Raw genomic sequence first — 16474 nt, forward strand, 5'->3', positions numbered from 1 at the left:
TCTTCACTGCACTCTCTTCTCTGCCACTTTGCTTCCCATTCCCATGCAAATCTAGTTTAAACACCCTCGGAGAAGCACTAGCAAACCTTCCCGCAAGGATATTAGACCCCCTTCAGTTCAGATGCAAACTGTTCTGTCAGAACAGGTCTCACCTTCCCTGGAAGAGAGCCCAGTGATTCACAAACACTCCTGCACCACATCTTTAGCCACATGTTAAGCTGCATTATCATCCTATTTCTAACCTCTCAAGCACTTGATGTGGGTAGAAATCCTGAGATCACAACACTGGAAGCCCTGTGCTTCAACCTCGCACCCAGCTCCCTGAACTCCTCGCTCTTCCTACCCACATCATTGGACCCACGTGGGCCACAACCTGCACGATAAGGAATAGATGTTCCCACCATAATCCACGTGTAATATTTCTGTCCCGTTGAAAATTCTTGTAATGTTTCCTGCAGGGTTAGATTTCATTTAGACATTCATATGATTCTGGCATGATGACAATTTAATCCTTGTGTCAGAAAAATCTGCAGTGGAGGGAAATAATGTTGAACATTGAGTTGACAGCTACGGGGCATCAGAGGATCCAGCATCAAGTTAGTGCTCATACAGAGAGGAGTCACGTGATGGAGTAGTGGCCGGACGGTGAACTCCAGCCCTCTCCAGAAAAGTCGGAAAAAACAAAGGAAAAAACAAAGGCACAGAAATAAAAGTTACAGAAAAGTGAGTATAAAGGTGGAAAGAAGATGGCGACAAAAAAAGAAAAATCGAAAGCAACAGTAAGAAGAGAGGAAGAGATGACAAAGGAGGAAAAAGGTGAAGGCCTTACCTGTCCGAAGAGGCCCGCTGCGGAGAGAGAAACCCGCTCCCTCAGGTCGGTAAATAATGGACTACAAAAATGGCTCGCAGAGCCGAGTAAAAGTGCGCAACTGCGCATGCAAAAAAACACACCGACGGGAGGGGTGACCAGCTGGGGAGTCGATCTCTACAGCTGGCAATGACAGCTGCAGAACACCTGCAGCAAGAAGAGACCACAGAAGACAATAGAAACAAGAAAGAAGAGGAGGAAAGGGCACCAAAGAAACAACAGATGGTCAACCCAGAGGAAGAAGAAGAGGAAGAGTACAGTGAAATAGAAGAAGAAAAGAAAGGCAAGGTAAAGGATATACTTGCTCTTATTAAAGGATACATGGAGTCATTTAAAGAATGGCAAACACAGGAATTTAAGGATTTAAGAAAAAGAATAAACAACACAGAAGAGAAAATAAATAAAATGGAGATGACCTTAACAGAAATGGGAAAGAAAATGGACAAGATGGAAGAGCGGGCAGTAGCAGCAGAAATGGAGGTAAAAGACTTAAAAAAGAAATTGGAGAAATCTAATAAAAAAACTAAAGAGACACAAGAACTACTAGCTCAAAAAATAGATACAATGGAAAACCATAACAGAAGAAATAACATAAAGATAGTGGGCCTTAAGGAAGATGAAGAAGGCAAGAATATGAGGGAGTTTATAAAAGAGTGGATCCCTAAGACCCTAGGATGTCCAGAACTACAGCAAGAAATAGAAATAGAAAGGGCACATAGAGTATTGGCCTCTAAACCACAACCACAACAAAAACCAAGATCTATTGTAGTAAAATTCCTAAGATATACTACAAGAGAAAAGGTACTGGAGAAGACAATGGAAAAAGTAAGAGAGGGCAACAAACCACTGGAGTATAAAGGGCAAAAAATCTTCATTTATCCAGATATAAGTTTTGAACTCCTAAAGAAGAGAAAAGAGTTCAATACAGCAAAGGCGATTTTATGGAAGAAAGGGTATAAATTTATACTAAAGCATCCAGCGGTATTGAAAATATTTATTCCAGGACAACAAAACAGACTATTCTCGGATCCAGAAGAAGCACGAAAATTTGCAGAACAATTACAAAAATAGACTGAGGGAGGAAGACGGGTAATGAGAGTTAAAATGATCACGATTGATATGTATGTGGGTAAAGACAAAAATAGACTGAGGGATGAAGACGGGTAATGAGAGTAAAAATGATCACGATTGATATGTATGCGGGTAAAGAGGTATAAGAGTGAATAGAGACAATGAGCATACATGAATGTATCTGTACTTAGAGGAAAATATAGATAGTATAGACAAGAATTAATAAGGGAAGGTAATGGAATAGAGAGAATAAGGAGGGAATTAAAAGAGTGACCTTTGTGACATATGAAAAGTGAAATCTTTTCTGGGGGAGGCGGGGTGGGGGGAAATAGCGGTCACTGCAAAATCAGTTGACGCTTGCAAGTGGATTCGCAAATCCAAATGGAGAGGGGAGATGTGGTTGTCCGACAAGGGATAAAGGACAACTCAGGAGGGGAAGGGGAGATTGGGGATAAATAAGATAGAAATAGGAGAATAAGGAAAATGTTGGATGTTGTAGGAATGTTGTCTTATAAAGAGTTGAAAATAAGAAAACAGAAATGGAAAAGGAGGAAAGGTAATGATGGAAAAACGGAAAGAGAAGATAAACAAAATATAAAAGGGCTACGCTGAACTATATGTCTTTAAATATTAATGGAATACATAACCAAATTAAAAGGAAGAAACTACTAAATTTAAATGAATAAATGTATTCCATTAGAAAAAATAACATATAGGTTAAGAAATAATATTGAAATATTCGAACAAGTATAGGAGCCTTACATTAAATACAATAGCGAAAACCTACCGGGGACAAACATTACCTAAGTTGATGGAAGGAGAAGGAAAGAAAAGAATGGACTCAGTAGAATTTCTGGTGTAATTTTGTTGAATGACAACATTGTCTGACTGGCTTAATGCAACCTAGATTGTATACCTAAAATGGATGAGAGGGGGGGGTGGGGGGGTGGTTTGGGAGGAAAGGGGGGGGGGGGGGGGGAGAAAAAGTCACTGTATATGTGTGAAAAAGAAATAGTGTATATCATGGCTAATGTGATTTATGGTGTGAAAAATAAAAAAATTTTAAAAAAAAAGTTAGTGCTCATACACATCCTTGCTCCTCACCATAGTGGGACAGCACTGCCTTTCAGAGAGCAGAAATTGAGGAGCTGGAGCTATTTAATAAACTGCCTTTTAATCTTTTGTCAGTTTGTTTTTAAAAAGTGAGCAAATATTCAATTATTCAATCTAGTTTCATACATTTTGCATGTAGATAACAGAACTCGTGATTTTTAATGCAAGTTATATTTTGCAGCTTCTAAAATGTAAATTTTACTTTCAGAGGAAAAGTGACAAAAGTGGATATGATAAAAAGCAAACCAGAAATGAAAAGGCCACCCAACAGTCAAAATTACAACATCCATGGTTTATTTTACAAAATTTCTACTTTTAATTTATGCAAACAGTGTAACTGGTAAACGTGTTTGTAAATTTGAATTAGTGTCTTAGCAAAGGATTGAAAAGAAACAAAATCATTAGCCTCTGTATGCATGGCCTCAAAGACAAAAAGTTATGCATACAACATGTTAATGCTGGTATCAAATACTCTGGAGCATGTACTATAACAGCACACTGAACAAAGACAAAATAACAAAATAAAGACCCACTCACAGCAAGATTTAATGCAGTACTTGAAAAAAGAAACAATCAACAATAAAAAACAGGATTCCCAAGAAAAAGTGATAAAATAAGATATTAACACATTTTTTGTGATTATTTAATAAGGAATTCATTATTAACATTGCTATTTGTGCAATCACAGATGGAGTTTACTTGAAAAGCTCAGATTAATATGATGATAATGCACCTGCTCACAATTTTATTCTAAAATAATTAACTATAACAGGGGAAAAATTGTAAAATCAAAGTACAAACACTTTTACATTCAATTGTCTATTGTTGGAAAACAACATGAACAATCTCATAAAAGAACAGAATGTAATCAAAATAGATTCTTCTAATACTTCACATTCCTTCCATTCATGAATGTATCGGATGGGTATCAAATGGTCTATGTCAGTGATATCCATAACATATGAATACATACAAAAGCCAAAGAAACTACATCAGTTTTATACTTTGATGCAATGTGTTTGCATAAAACACAAGTTAATGCTATTGTGCACTCATCCAAGGGTACAGGTAAAAAGCATGATGAAGGTGCACTGGAGATTACTTGCATTCTGGTGAATAATTCCACAACAAGAACCTTGTCCATGACATTAAATCACCAGGAACGTACCTCACAATTGTCTTGGTCATTCTCCGCAGGAGCTGTTACTGTTTCAGTTCCGTCGTCTTTTGTCCTTCTCTTCTTCCTAGCTCCGGGAGTTGGTGGAGTCTTCTTCTGCTGGAATTCCTTCAACTTTTGAGATGAGAAACATCATTTAAAGTATTGAAACAACATGGTTTTCAAAATATCAGTTCTGTACAGGAGCATATTTTCACCACAGAGCTTGGGAATTTTTTTTTTTTTAAAAGTTTCTAAAATAAATATTATTTTACAAGCAAACATCCTAGCTTTTTCAAATATAATCCATTTATTTCAGATCAACAAATTACAGAAACATTAATAAAAAATGAAGCACAAACTGATGTCTGAAATAAAGACAACAAATGTAAGACGTGTTCAGCAGGTGAAGCAGCATTGAGGAGATGACAGCAATGACAGCTGTTTCTTGCCACAGTGTTACTGTCTGGCAAGCATTTTCTCTTTCTATTATGCTATAAATGGAGTTTTCCCCTTATTAAAATTAACTGTTGAATTATATACACCAAAGCTCCCTGCTAAAATTACTTCAATTTCCTCAAGGACTAATCATCTTATCACAAGAGCACAGTAAATATTGCAGATAATCTCTGGCTATTCTTATCCTTTTACCAAGATCTCACTACAAATGCTGGAACTTGGCTGCCACCACACCCACAGTCTCTTCCTGAATTCTATTACAGGTACTGGAGCTGCTGCCACTTCATCCACTGAAATACTTGTTGAGGCTTGGAGTTCGCAGAGACTAAAGTCACATTTTACAATCACATCTGTTTTACAGTACATCGAATCCACGCTGCTGAAGATCCAGCTGCGCTGGGTGGGTCACGTCTCCAGAATGGAGGTCCATCACCTTCCCAAGATCGTGTTCTATGGCGAGCTCTCCACTGGCCACTGAGACAGAGGTGCACCAAAGAAGAGGTACAAGGACTGCTTAAAGAAATCTCTTGGTGCCTGCCACATTGACCACCGCCAGTGGGCTGATCTCGCCTCAAACCGTGCATCTTGGCGCCTCACAGTTCGGCGGGCAGCAACCTCCTTTGAAGAAGACCGCAGAGCCCACCTCACTGACAAAAGGCAAAGGAGGAAAAACCCAACACCCAACCCCAACCAACCAATTTTCCCCTCCAACCGTGTCTGCCTGTCCCGCATCGGACTTGTCAGCCACAAACGAGCCTGCAGCTGACGTGGACATTACCCCTCCATAAATCTTCGTCCGCGAAGCCAAGCCAAAGAGGGAAGACATTACACATAATTATTCACAACTGTAACCTCTGATTCCCAACATTGTGTTTCCTATACAAAATTTGATTAAAATACGGGCTGAATAAAATACAGAAGTTATTCTGAAAAAAAATCTCAAAACTTTGATTATATAAATGGTCTAAAATTTTACCAATGCAAAAACGAAGTCTTGACCCATGTAAAATTAAAAATTGCTGCCATTTCCATGGTTGCAAATAACTAGTCCAAAGGCACTTAAATCCCTTTAAAAGGAGCAATCTTTATCTTAATTACGAACAGACTAGTAATTACAGCCTTGGATTTCTCCCCTTCTGCATACAGTACATTCCCAAGTACTTTCCAAAACATAGAATTTAATTTATTAGTATCCAAGTGTCCACCATGTACTATTGTAAATACAAACATTTTATCATTAAGGTGCGAATGCCAGATGCTGGAGAGGCAGCAATGCCTTTGTTGAAGGAGGATATATTAGTCAGCTGTTCATATGAAATATCCAATTTCCTACTTAAAACAATTTGCATTCCAACTTTCAAAATCTTTTTGATAAAAGTGGCCAAAGTACTACAGAACTAAGAACTAGAATCTGTGTGCTGACTCACAAGCGTACCTTCATAAAAAAAAAATGTATACTTTGTCGTGAGGTGTAAAATGTTAAAGTAATATTTCTACTAATTCAATGCCCAATTCAGAGATTAGATGCACCTTCATGGCAGGAACATGACTGACATTGAGTATCTGGGAATTGTCAGGCAATTATCAGGCAATGAAACAAAAGATTAAAACTGATAGCAATCTGTTGTGTTGAGAAGAGTATCAGGTTCAGTGGGTTCACAGAGAGAAGAGTCTGGTCACGAGTCACAATCACATGCATCTTTTATTAACACACGGGAAACAAATGGGAGAACGTTAAACGGTACTCGATTACAAATTCACGTAAGCGACAATACTGACATTCACCTCGGACATAGTTAGACTCTGACAATGGTAAACTTGTATTCGATCCCACTCACACACTATAAACAGGGACTCTCACATATGGTCCCAGTTCCCTGATTACTCTATTGCAAGTATTGATCTATTGCAACACTACAGCTCAACTTCAATGTAGTGCACACCTTACCCGCGACCCTTCCAGTGACGTCCACAGTAGCAACCTGGCATAAAGCGATGTCCAGGGCTTGGGCCACGAGGCAGAGAGAGCAAATATGCTCTGCGCTGGTGCTAAATACAGTGCTTATCTGTGCTGCTTGCCAATGATGTCCCTGGGTAATTTAATTAGCCAACAGCAAGGTATGCTCACATTAGCGGCCAGAATCCAACCTTGACTGACAAGGGATGTGACCTCCAAATAAGTTTCAGACAGGGAGGGCACGTGACCACCTGCAGTACACACATTCAGATGGGCAGGGAGACCACACCTCCTCCACACACAATCAAAGATGTTGATAATCACGTAACAAAAATAGCAAGCCTGATCATTAAGTGCCACAAAATGAATAAAAGACCAATTAATTATTCCTTCTTGCTCTTCATTGGAAGATATACATTGCACATGACAATGAGAGATGTCTCGTTCTTTCCCTGTGTCCCATGTTCTTAATTGGAAAAATTATGTATCCAACCAGTGCAGAAAGACCATGCTTTAAAATACCAATCAAGATTATGTGCTAAACTTTGGTGGAATGAATCTCAATCTCACGACCTTAAGGTTCGGTGGGCAAAGCGTTATTACTTAACCAAGGTTGATATCCACTGTCTGCTTTTCCAACTTGGAGAACTATAACTAAAAAAACAACAAAACCTGACAACCGTTGGGAAACATTATAATTCCAATACAGTTTAGCTTCTACTAAAATTTAACAACTAAAACTGGAAGTTAACAAGATGAAAACAATACCTATTCACATCTACCCAATCAGTTTTACTCACAGAATATACAAATACTATAACAAGTTGCACATCGTTGATAAATACAATAATTCAATTGTTATATTTACTTGTATTTTTTTTGAATACTTCACAGGGTAACTAATTCAAATAATTAGTGGCAATAAGGTAGAGAGAGAGAGTACAGAATGTACATGAAATTGTTGCAAGATCAATGTTTGAGGAAATAGCTGGGGAAAAGGCAATCTTTTATTTTGTCTTAAGCAATAAGAAATGGTTAATTAATTAAGTTGGGTTTAAAATCTTTGGGAAATAATGACTCTAATATAATTTATACTGAGTTTAAAAATCACATAGTTCAATCCAAAGCAAAGGAAGACACAAGAGGTGATTTGAAATAAATACATTGAAATGTATGTCTCCAGGCAGACAATAGCTAACAATTAAAAATTTGCAATGTATTTCTCTCAAATTTATAATAATGAGAGAAAATCTTATTTAAACTTACAATATTGTTGCACAGATGAAGGCTGGATACAGCAGAGAGGTTTTCCCAGATAAGGAATCCAAAACCAAAGATTACTGATAATTTAGGATGAAGACAAGGAGAAATTTAAAATTCTCTGCCCTAGAGAACTATTGAAGGCACAGTCACAGTTCATTCAAAATGAGACAGATTTTGGAATATTAAGAAGATTGGCAGATGCAAGGAGAGAGCAACAAAATATTGTTGTTGGAAGATCAGACATGATTTTGATGAAAAGCAGAACAGGCTCATTATCCTGTATCTCATGTTCTTGTATTCAATGTTGTTAGAAAAAAGATGACACATTGGTTTTAATCTGAACAACAAAAATTGAAATCATTAGGAGTGGATTTATTCCAGTTTTGGGATATCACCAACATCAGGAATCATGGTGCGTAGGAAATACCCATGCACTCCACATTTATCCATGATAACCTCAATCTTAAGTTAATAGCAAAATATTTTATGTATACCTTAGAATAATCACAAAGTGATTAGTGTTCTTCAAATGGAGCACTATTTATACAACCTATTAGCAGGCAGGACATTTAAAACAGCAACAAATATTAGAAACATTATCAGGATTATTTAACCAAATTAACTTGGTACTTTTTAGTAGCAGTACAACTTTAGCTTTCACATGAAAGGGAGCAAGTGTACATTTTTCAGATCCATTACAATCCTTAGTGGTTAAGAAATGTGTCCACAATTTGCTGGTTTAACTTCTATGTTTTAAATTTATTCAAAGACATGTACAGAATTCATTCATGTGGCAACCAATAGATCTCCCTGCATACAAGATCATACATGACAATAATATTCAATCCTATTTTGATGCAATTACAACTATTAGTTCATTCTTTACATTTATAAGCCCATCATGTACAAAAGCCACAAATCTGCCAATGCATCCAGTTAATTTATAAATTCAGAAGTTACACAAGTAAGAAAGATACAACAATTATTAACGACCCCAAATCAACACACTGTTCAAGTCAATGACCTTTCATAGAAACATGAGAAAATTTTTCTTCTTTTCTTTGGCTTGGCTTCGCGGACGAAGATTTATGGAGGGGGTAAAAAGTCCACGTCAGCTGCAGGCTCGTTTGTGGCTGACCAGTCCGATGCGGGACAGGCAGACACGATTGCAGCGGTTGCAAGGGAAAATTGGTTGGTTGGGGTTGGGTGTTGGGTTTTTCCTCCTTTGCCTTTTGTCAGTGAGGTGGGCTCTGCGGTCTTCTTCAAAGGAGGCTGCTGCCTGCCAAACTGTGAGGCGCCAAGATGCACGGTTTGAGGCGTTATCAGCCCACTGGCGGTGGTCAATGTGGCAGGCACCAAGAGATTTCTTTAGGCAGTCCTTGTACCTTTTCTTTGGTGCACCTCTGTCACGGTGGCCAGTGGAGAGCTCGCCATATAATACGATCTTGGGAAGGCGATGGTCCTCCATTCTGGAGACGTGACCCATCCAGCGCAGCTGGATCTTCAGCAGCGTGGACTCGATGCTGTCGACCTCTGCCATCTCGAGTACCTCGACGTTAGGGGTGTGAGCGCTCCAATGGATGTTGAGGATGGAGCGGAGACAACGCTGGTGGAAGCGTTCTAGGAGCCGTAGGTGGTGCCGGTAGAGGACCCATGATTCGGAGCCGAACAGGAGTGTGGGTATGACAACGGCTCTGTATACGCTTATCTTTGTGAGGTTTTTCAGTTGGTTGTTTTTCCAGACTCTTTTGTGTAGTACAGGAATAAGCCCATACGTACTATGAATTCGATATTATCATGGCTGACCTATGCTATGGCTCCTCTTGTGTGCCAATTCTCCATAACAATTCCTCAATCTTTCTCAGACTTATCTATATCTGCTTATTATAGATCAAATGGTCTGGCCACCACCTTCCTTCATTCACTACCGTCAGAGTAGAAATTTCACTATGCCTCAAATTAAAATGAAAAGCCCCTTATTTTGTAGCTATTTATCATCTTGATAAAGGGTTTCAGCTTCAAACGTTGACATTTCTGTCTGGCCTGCTGAATGCCTCCAACAATGCTTTATTTGCACAGAAATAGTGTCAAGACCACTACAGTTCAATTGAGCATCTGCAAAAAGCACTAGCAAATTAATCAATTCCAGTGGTTGTCCAGGTAAGAACATTTGAGCTATCAACTCCTAAGTGAAAATAATGTTAACCATAATGATACATCAACTCCACCAAACTTACACACATAAAACCTGAAGTAATGCACAATTGCCTGAGACTCAGTTACAGTAACAATCTCCAATCCCATCTTTCTCAGACTGACTGACAGAAGCCAGCTACTCTCTCTCTTCTCCAAATCATCACTGGATTGTCAGTGAACAAGTGAAGAACTTGGTTCTTTAAACAAATTTGTGGTTCAAATCTACAGACCAATTTTTGCACTAAGGTCTCAAATGGTCTTACACATAAACTTTGCTTTCAGTTCAACTTTTGCAACTTTCTCCAAAATGATTCAATTTCTTCATCGAAGTCTATTTTACAATACTCTAACCTCAGTCAAGAGCACAACATCTAATATCAGGTTTTTTTTTTTAAAAAGTATGAGATCCCTGTGGAAAACGAGACTTCGTTAAAGAAAACTAGTAGAATTTGTCTGCTCAATTATCCTCAAGTTGGCCCCTCACCCTCAAGCATGAGCTGAGGTCGGGGCACAATATCCGCAAGATGGGCAGGTGGATCAAAACCAGTTGAGAACTCACTGCCCCTGTTCGGTCAGCAGCAGAAATTTGCACAAGCTCTTCCTTCCCTTTAGCCCGTGGCTATTATTTTTTCTCCAGAGAAAGACAGGAACTCGTCGTTGCCCACTTCGCGATCCGTGTCGCTACCTGTCAGTAGCGGCCTCCGATTGGGTACTTTTAACATTCCTCAGCACATTCAGCAGGCCGCAGAATCCCCGGACTCGCCTGATTCCCTCCCTTGTAACCTGACGCGACGGCAGCTACGGACCAGACGTCAGGGGATGGAGACGTGGTATTCGGACAGTCGGGATTGGGGGAGGGGGTGGTAAGAAGGGGGGGCATAGGGGATAAGAGTGTGTAACTCGGCCTCAGGCACCGCCAAGAAGTACCCTGTTTTCCGACCGAGACAGGCATGTTGCCATTTCAGGTTTCCTTCTCTCTCTCTCTTACCTTCTTCTTTGCGGCCGCCAGCTTGGCCTGTCGGCTCCCGTCAGCCATGGTGTCAAAGCCGCCCACGTCACCAGCCTCCCAGCTGACTGCTCCTCCTGTATCCCGGCGTGCACCACGTCCAACCTCGTGACGTGGGGACTGACCACAACGCAAAGGGGTGGGAAGTGTCAGACTGTCGCCGAAGATGCCATAGCAACTGGTAGTAAGTTACCTCAAATGGAGCTACGATAATAATAAAACGTTCTTTGGTAAACTTAGCAAGGAATTCGGCAAATACTTATTTGTTTAGAGGTCGTGGATACGAGGAGCTGAAGTGAATAGTAACCACGAATTTAAATTTAAAAGGAAATGACATTCCGACGGAAAATCACAAACTATAAGAAAGAGAAATCGCGTTTTAAAAAAGAAGGCAATAGACAAAAACCAGGACCTGGAAAAACTGAGCGGATCAAGCAGCATTTATGGAGGCAAAAGGCCTATCCATTTTCCTCGCATCATGACAACACCCCAGATTTTAGCATCTGAATCTAAACTGCTCTTCCTGTAAGATTCCAGAACCAGGCAGGAGCTTTCGTCTTCCAATCACCCGTTCCTCTCTGTTGGACTCCGCTTTCTTCGCCTGACACCTCTCTTTCTGATAGCATCTGCCAATCTACTGCCTCTGTCCGCAAGGCTTCACCTCGACCTGCTTCACCAATGCTATTCGGGCTCCCTGTCCTCTTTGCACTGACTTGTCTTTTACATATCTCCAGACTTTAGACGTTTGCCTCAAAATGTCAACCCAGTCTTTTTCTCCCACTGGTGCAACTTAAGGTCCACCAGCAGATTGTGTTTAGTTTTCAAGTTTTGATGAAGGATTCATATTTTTCTTTCCACAGATGCTATCTTTCCTGTTATGAATTTCCAGAATTTTCTATTTTATATCCCAAAAGGATTAGGTTAAGAAAGGTGGCAAAGATTTGTGTGATGCATAAACACCAGTATGGACCAATTGAACAAGACCCATTTAGTGCTTTTATTTCCTTTCCAATTTGCATGATCCTTCACTGATGTCTGATAAGAAAACAGTGGATGTTTGATTTTTTTAAAGTATTTTTAATCAAAACTTTTTTTTGGCTTTTAATGAGGTAAATTTCACACTTCTTTATTAGCCTTTCTCAGAAGAATATCCTAACTCAGGGGTGGCTAACCTTTTAATTTTTAATTTAGACATACAGCATGATAACAGGCCATTTTGGCCCATGAGTTCATGCCACCCAATTAACCCACACCCTGGTATCTACTCATGGGCCAAAATGGCTTGTTTCTGTGCTGTATGTCTAAATTAAAAATTAAATGGTTGGCCACCCCTGCCCTAACTTCTTCCCTGAGTGGCCTGACTTTGATTCCAAAGTTAGTTGCCTTAACCTATGTCTGGAATTTTAAAAAATGTTAACCACTAAAAACACCAGATTAACATTGTAAGCACTTTAGAATATCTTAATCATCAACCAAATACTAGTGCACATAGCAAGAGCTACTACCATGCAGATTAATACAGTTAGGATACAGTTTACCTGCAGGATAATCAATGTCATAGCGGCATTACAAACTTTAGATGGTTTAAACCAGTGGTTCTCAACTTTTTCCTATTTACATACCACCTTAAGCAATCCCATGTTAACCACAGAGCACCTGGATCACAGGATGTCATAGGTGCACTGTGGTTAGTGAGAGAATACTTAAAGTGGTATGTAAGTGAAAAAAGGTTGAGAACCACTGGTTTAAACATAAAGCACACAATGGATAAGTACAACATCTCCATAGATGCTTTCAAATGTTTTCAAACTTTCAGCATGTGTGATCTCAAATATTGCAAACGAGTCATTTTTATTTTACCCATGGCCAATAGATGTGAAATCTGTTTCCTATCAACGTTGTCCACATTTACACCCTCTGCCCAGTGGAGGTGGGGCTATTCAATCCCAACACTAACAAGATTAACCACCATGTGATTGATAACCATTGGCAATCTCTATTCTCAATATAGATGTAAAAATTTTTAATTCAATTATGGAAGGGCAGAATGTACTCATATTTTTAAATGGGCACTGATTACATCGGTCACAAGAAAATGCAGATGCTAAAATTTTGAGCAAGCAAAGAAAAATTGGAGGGACATGGTTGATCAGGCAGCATTCATGGAGAGAAATAGATAGTCAATATTTCGGGTTTAGATAATTTTTCAAGACTAAGGTGGGAAGGGGAGGTTTAAAAATATGGGATGGGAATGGCTGGGAAGAGGCCATGGGGTAAATGACACTCTTTGACCTGCTGAGTCCAGCATTGTGTGTTTTTACTTCAACTAAAGTCCACAGAATTCTGTGTTTTACTTCACAAATGAAAGTGGGAAAGTTGATAGGGAAACTGTTAGGGGAAAATACCACAAGAGAGTTGGTTGAGAGAATAGCAAGTACTGGAATAGGAAAGAACAAGTAAAGGACAAATTGAAGTGGAACAGGATTGGGTTGGGGTGGGGAGGGAGGCAGGCTATTCATTCCATTGGGCTGGGTTACATCTGTGTGTCCTGGTCTAGTTATATTTTTCCTCTGGACATACTTTATCTAAGGGAATATACTTGTCCTTAAATCTCAGTGTATAAATCTGTTGGAGATCAAGTAATAATGGATCACACATAAATCTGAAAATGCTAACATTTAGAAGTAAAAATGGAATATGAAATTAATAAAAACTGATCTGTTAGAGAAGATTTAGGATGCAATTCTTTTGAGGGTTGAACCAGAAGAAGCAAGCAGATGGACATAATAAAGAGATTACAGACCTTTCTTTTAAAAGTCCCCTTCTTTAAAATTCAAATCTACCTTTCCTTCGGGCAGTAAAGTGACCCCTTCGATTTCTGCACAAAAGCAGAAAAAAAGCTTTTCCTGATCTTTATTCTTCCAACTTCTCCCTGATCTTCTGGAAGCCTCAGTTTTATAATAGCAGTCACACATTTTCAGCCTTTCCCTCCACGAAGCATTGTAGAACTTTGTAAGCACTATCTGTTCCAGGCTTCCTGCTATTCAGCTTCATCTTTCCTTTCTCAGCTACAGTTAGTAATCAATGATTTAATAGTTCCTGTTGCTTCTGTTTTGTTATTGTATTTTTATTATCACTATATCATTTTGGATCCTGTATCTTGTATCACTTCTATATTCTCAAATACACTTATGTATTTTCAGTGTGAAATGTTCAAGTTTAGGATTCAAGTTGGCTTTCTGTAACATAATGGTAATGGCTTTTGGTTGTTGGACAATTTTGTTCCCATATAACATTCCAGTATTTGAATGTCATATGGTTTTACATGAGATCTAATTGAAATATAATGGATGAAGCAAATAATAAATGAATAATGTAACTGAGATACAATGGAGACATAAGGGACAGCAGATGCAGGTATTTAAAGCAAAATATAGCTGCGAGAGGAACTCTGCAGGTCAGGCAGCATCTGTGGAGGTTAAAGGATGATTAATGGTTGGGGTTGAAACCCTGCATCAGACTGTAAAGTGGAGATAGCCAGTTACAAGAAGGAAAGTGAAAGGAAGAGGCAAGAGCTGGCAAGTGTTGGGTGGGTCGAGTTGAGTGAAAGTTGATGGACAGATGAGCTATGTGGGGGAGGGAAGCCTGAAGAGAGAAGCTGGGAGGTGACAGGTGGAGACAAAAGGCTGCAAATTATGGAATCTGATAAGAAAGGAAGGTTATGAGTAGAACTAGAAAAAGGAGGGTCTGTGGGAAGATAGAAACAGTAGGAGGAATGTGTAGGCAGCTGACATCAAGAAGAGGAGGTGAAAGGAAATGAGTAACAGGGGATAAGGAAGTACAGGTAGGAAAGAAGGGTGTGAGAGAATCTGGGTGAATAACAGCAGAGAGAAAAGGAAAGATACAGAGAGGTTAAAAAAGTTTTTATAATCAGCAATATTTTCTACTCCAGAATTTTTTAAGGGACTCTTTCCCCATGCCTTATTATTCTGATTGATCCAATTGTGAATCCAACTTTCAAAACCTACAAGGAGTAATTTTTACCCATTAGTTTAGATTCAATGAGATGATCTGAATGGAATCAGATATGTCAGAATTCTTGAAGTGAAGACACCTTTGTAATATTGGAAATGGGTAGCCAGCTTGTACATTATGAATTCAATTACTCTGGTGAGGTTTTAAATGTATTGTGCCTCCTATAACATGTTAAGTTATTGGGTTAATGTCACTGTAGTTTTTCAGCATAATTTTCTTTATGTGAATACACCTATAGCAGATCTGGTAAATCCAAAAGGAAATTACTGTGTTTTTTAAATTTTTCACACTGTGAACCATATCAACCAAAATATGTACAAACGTATCTCATTAAATTTACACAGTGCTCTTTTCTCCCCTTTTCAACCCCCCCCTTCCCTCCCTCCCCTCTTCCCACCCCCCTCCAAAACCCATAAACAGGAAATTCCTGTGTTTAACCTGGTTCAGATTCTGAAAGCTGTTGCCTACTGAGTGCATTTGATCTGAGCAATGAAGTGAATTATCAATAGAATATGTACAGTATCTCTCAATTAGAACGATACATTTCAATTTAACATATTGCTGTGCACAGCATACAAATTGGCTCCTTTGCACCTTAAATTACAGAAGTGAATACATAACAAAGAAGTATTTTATTGACTGTGAAGATTTTCATGACATTCTGATGTGAAATATTTGCTAAAGAAATCTAAATCTTTCTTTCATTACTCAAGACCTATTTAAGTCCAAATTCCAGCCAAGAATGGTTTATCCCCCAATACATTTTACAATGAACTGAAATTTTTGTAGCTTACACTACAAAGGTATGAAATGAATATCTGACAACTCAATGATATAAATATTGAATTTTTCAGTCTCAGGTAACCCATAATCCCCGATGTACTCTTCTCCCAGACGCTCATCTATCCATCAAGTTTTCTTCTCCATTTCTTCTCCATTTGTTCTCCTTTCCCTCATCCACTTGGCTCTTTCTACCCATCATCCCCTCCCCAACACTTGTTCCCTTCCAGCCTCTGTCCAATCCTACCTGGTTCCATCTGCTTCTGATCTATTTCCTACTTGAGCCCAGCTGTTATCTACCAGCATCTGTCCCATCCCTTTCCCTCATACTGATAACCCATTCTCTTCCATATCAGTCCTGATGCAGTGCCAACCCAACACATATACTTACTCCTTTTAACTCCATGGATGCTGCAAGACTTGGTGAGTTTTTACAGTCTTTTTTTGTTCCAATTCCAGCATTCACATTCTCTTTTGTCTTCAGTCTGATTTAATCTAACATGGTCTTTGACAACAGAAATAATATGATTTATCCCCTTTTTCCCTCCAGAACTCATCAAGTCCTCTCAC

General features: G+C 39.1%; 2 protein-coding genes across 7 annotated transcripts in view; one reads left to right on the plus strand and one right to left on the minus strand.

The window, feature by feature from the left end:
• Window positions 1-11177, minus strand: part of golga2 (golgin A2) — a 115365-nt gene extending 104188 nt beyond the window's left edge. For all 6 annotated transcript variants that reach the window (XM_069885617.1, XM_069885627.1, XM_069885602.1 and 3 more), the window contains exons 1-2: window positions 11072-11177; window positions 4221-4343 (exon numbers count right to left, since the gene is read on the minus strand). In XM_069885617.1, coding sequence (XP_069741718.1) covers window positions 4221-4343; window positions 11072-11119 — 171 coding nt within the window. In that variant the 5' untranslated portion in view covers window positions 11120-11177. The remainder of the gene's footprint in view (window positions 1-4220; window positions 4344-11071) is intronic.
• The window catches only part of slc27a4 (solute carrier family 27 member 4), an 80854-nt gene continuing 75555 nt past the window's right edge, over window positions 11176-16474 (plus strand). Inside the window, exon 1 of the mRNA XM_069885647.1 lies at window positions 11176-11273. The gene's annotated coding sequence lies outside the window, so the exon portion shown is untranslated. The remainder of the gene's footprint in view (window positions 11274-16474) is intronic.

Source organism: Narcine bancroftii, chromosome 1, assembly GCF_036971445.1.
Source record: "Narcine bancroftii isolate sNarBan1 chromosome 1, sNarBan1.hap1, whole genome shotgun sequence".
Lineage (NCBI taxonomy): Eukaryota > Metazoa > Chordata > Chondrichthyes > Torpediniformes > Narcinidae > Narcine > Narcine bancroftii.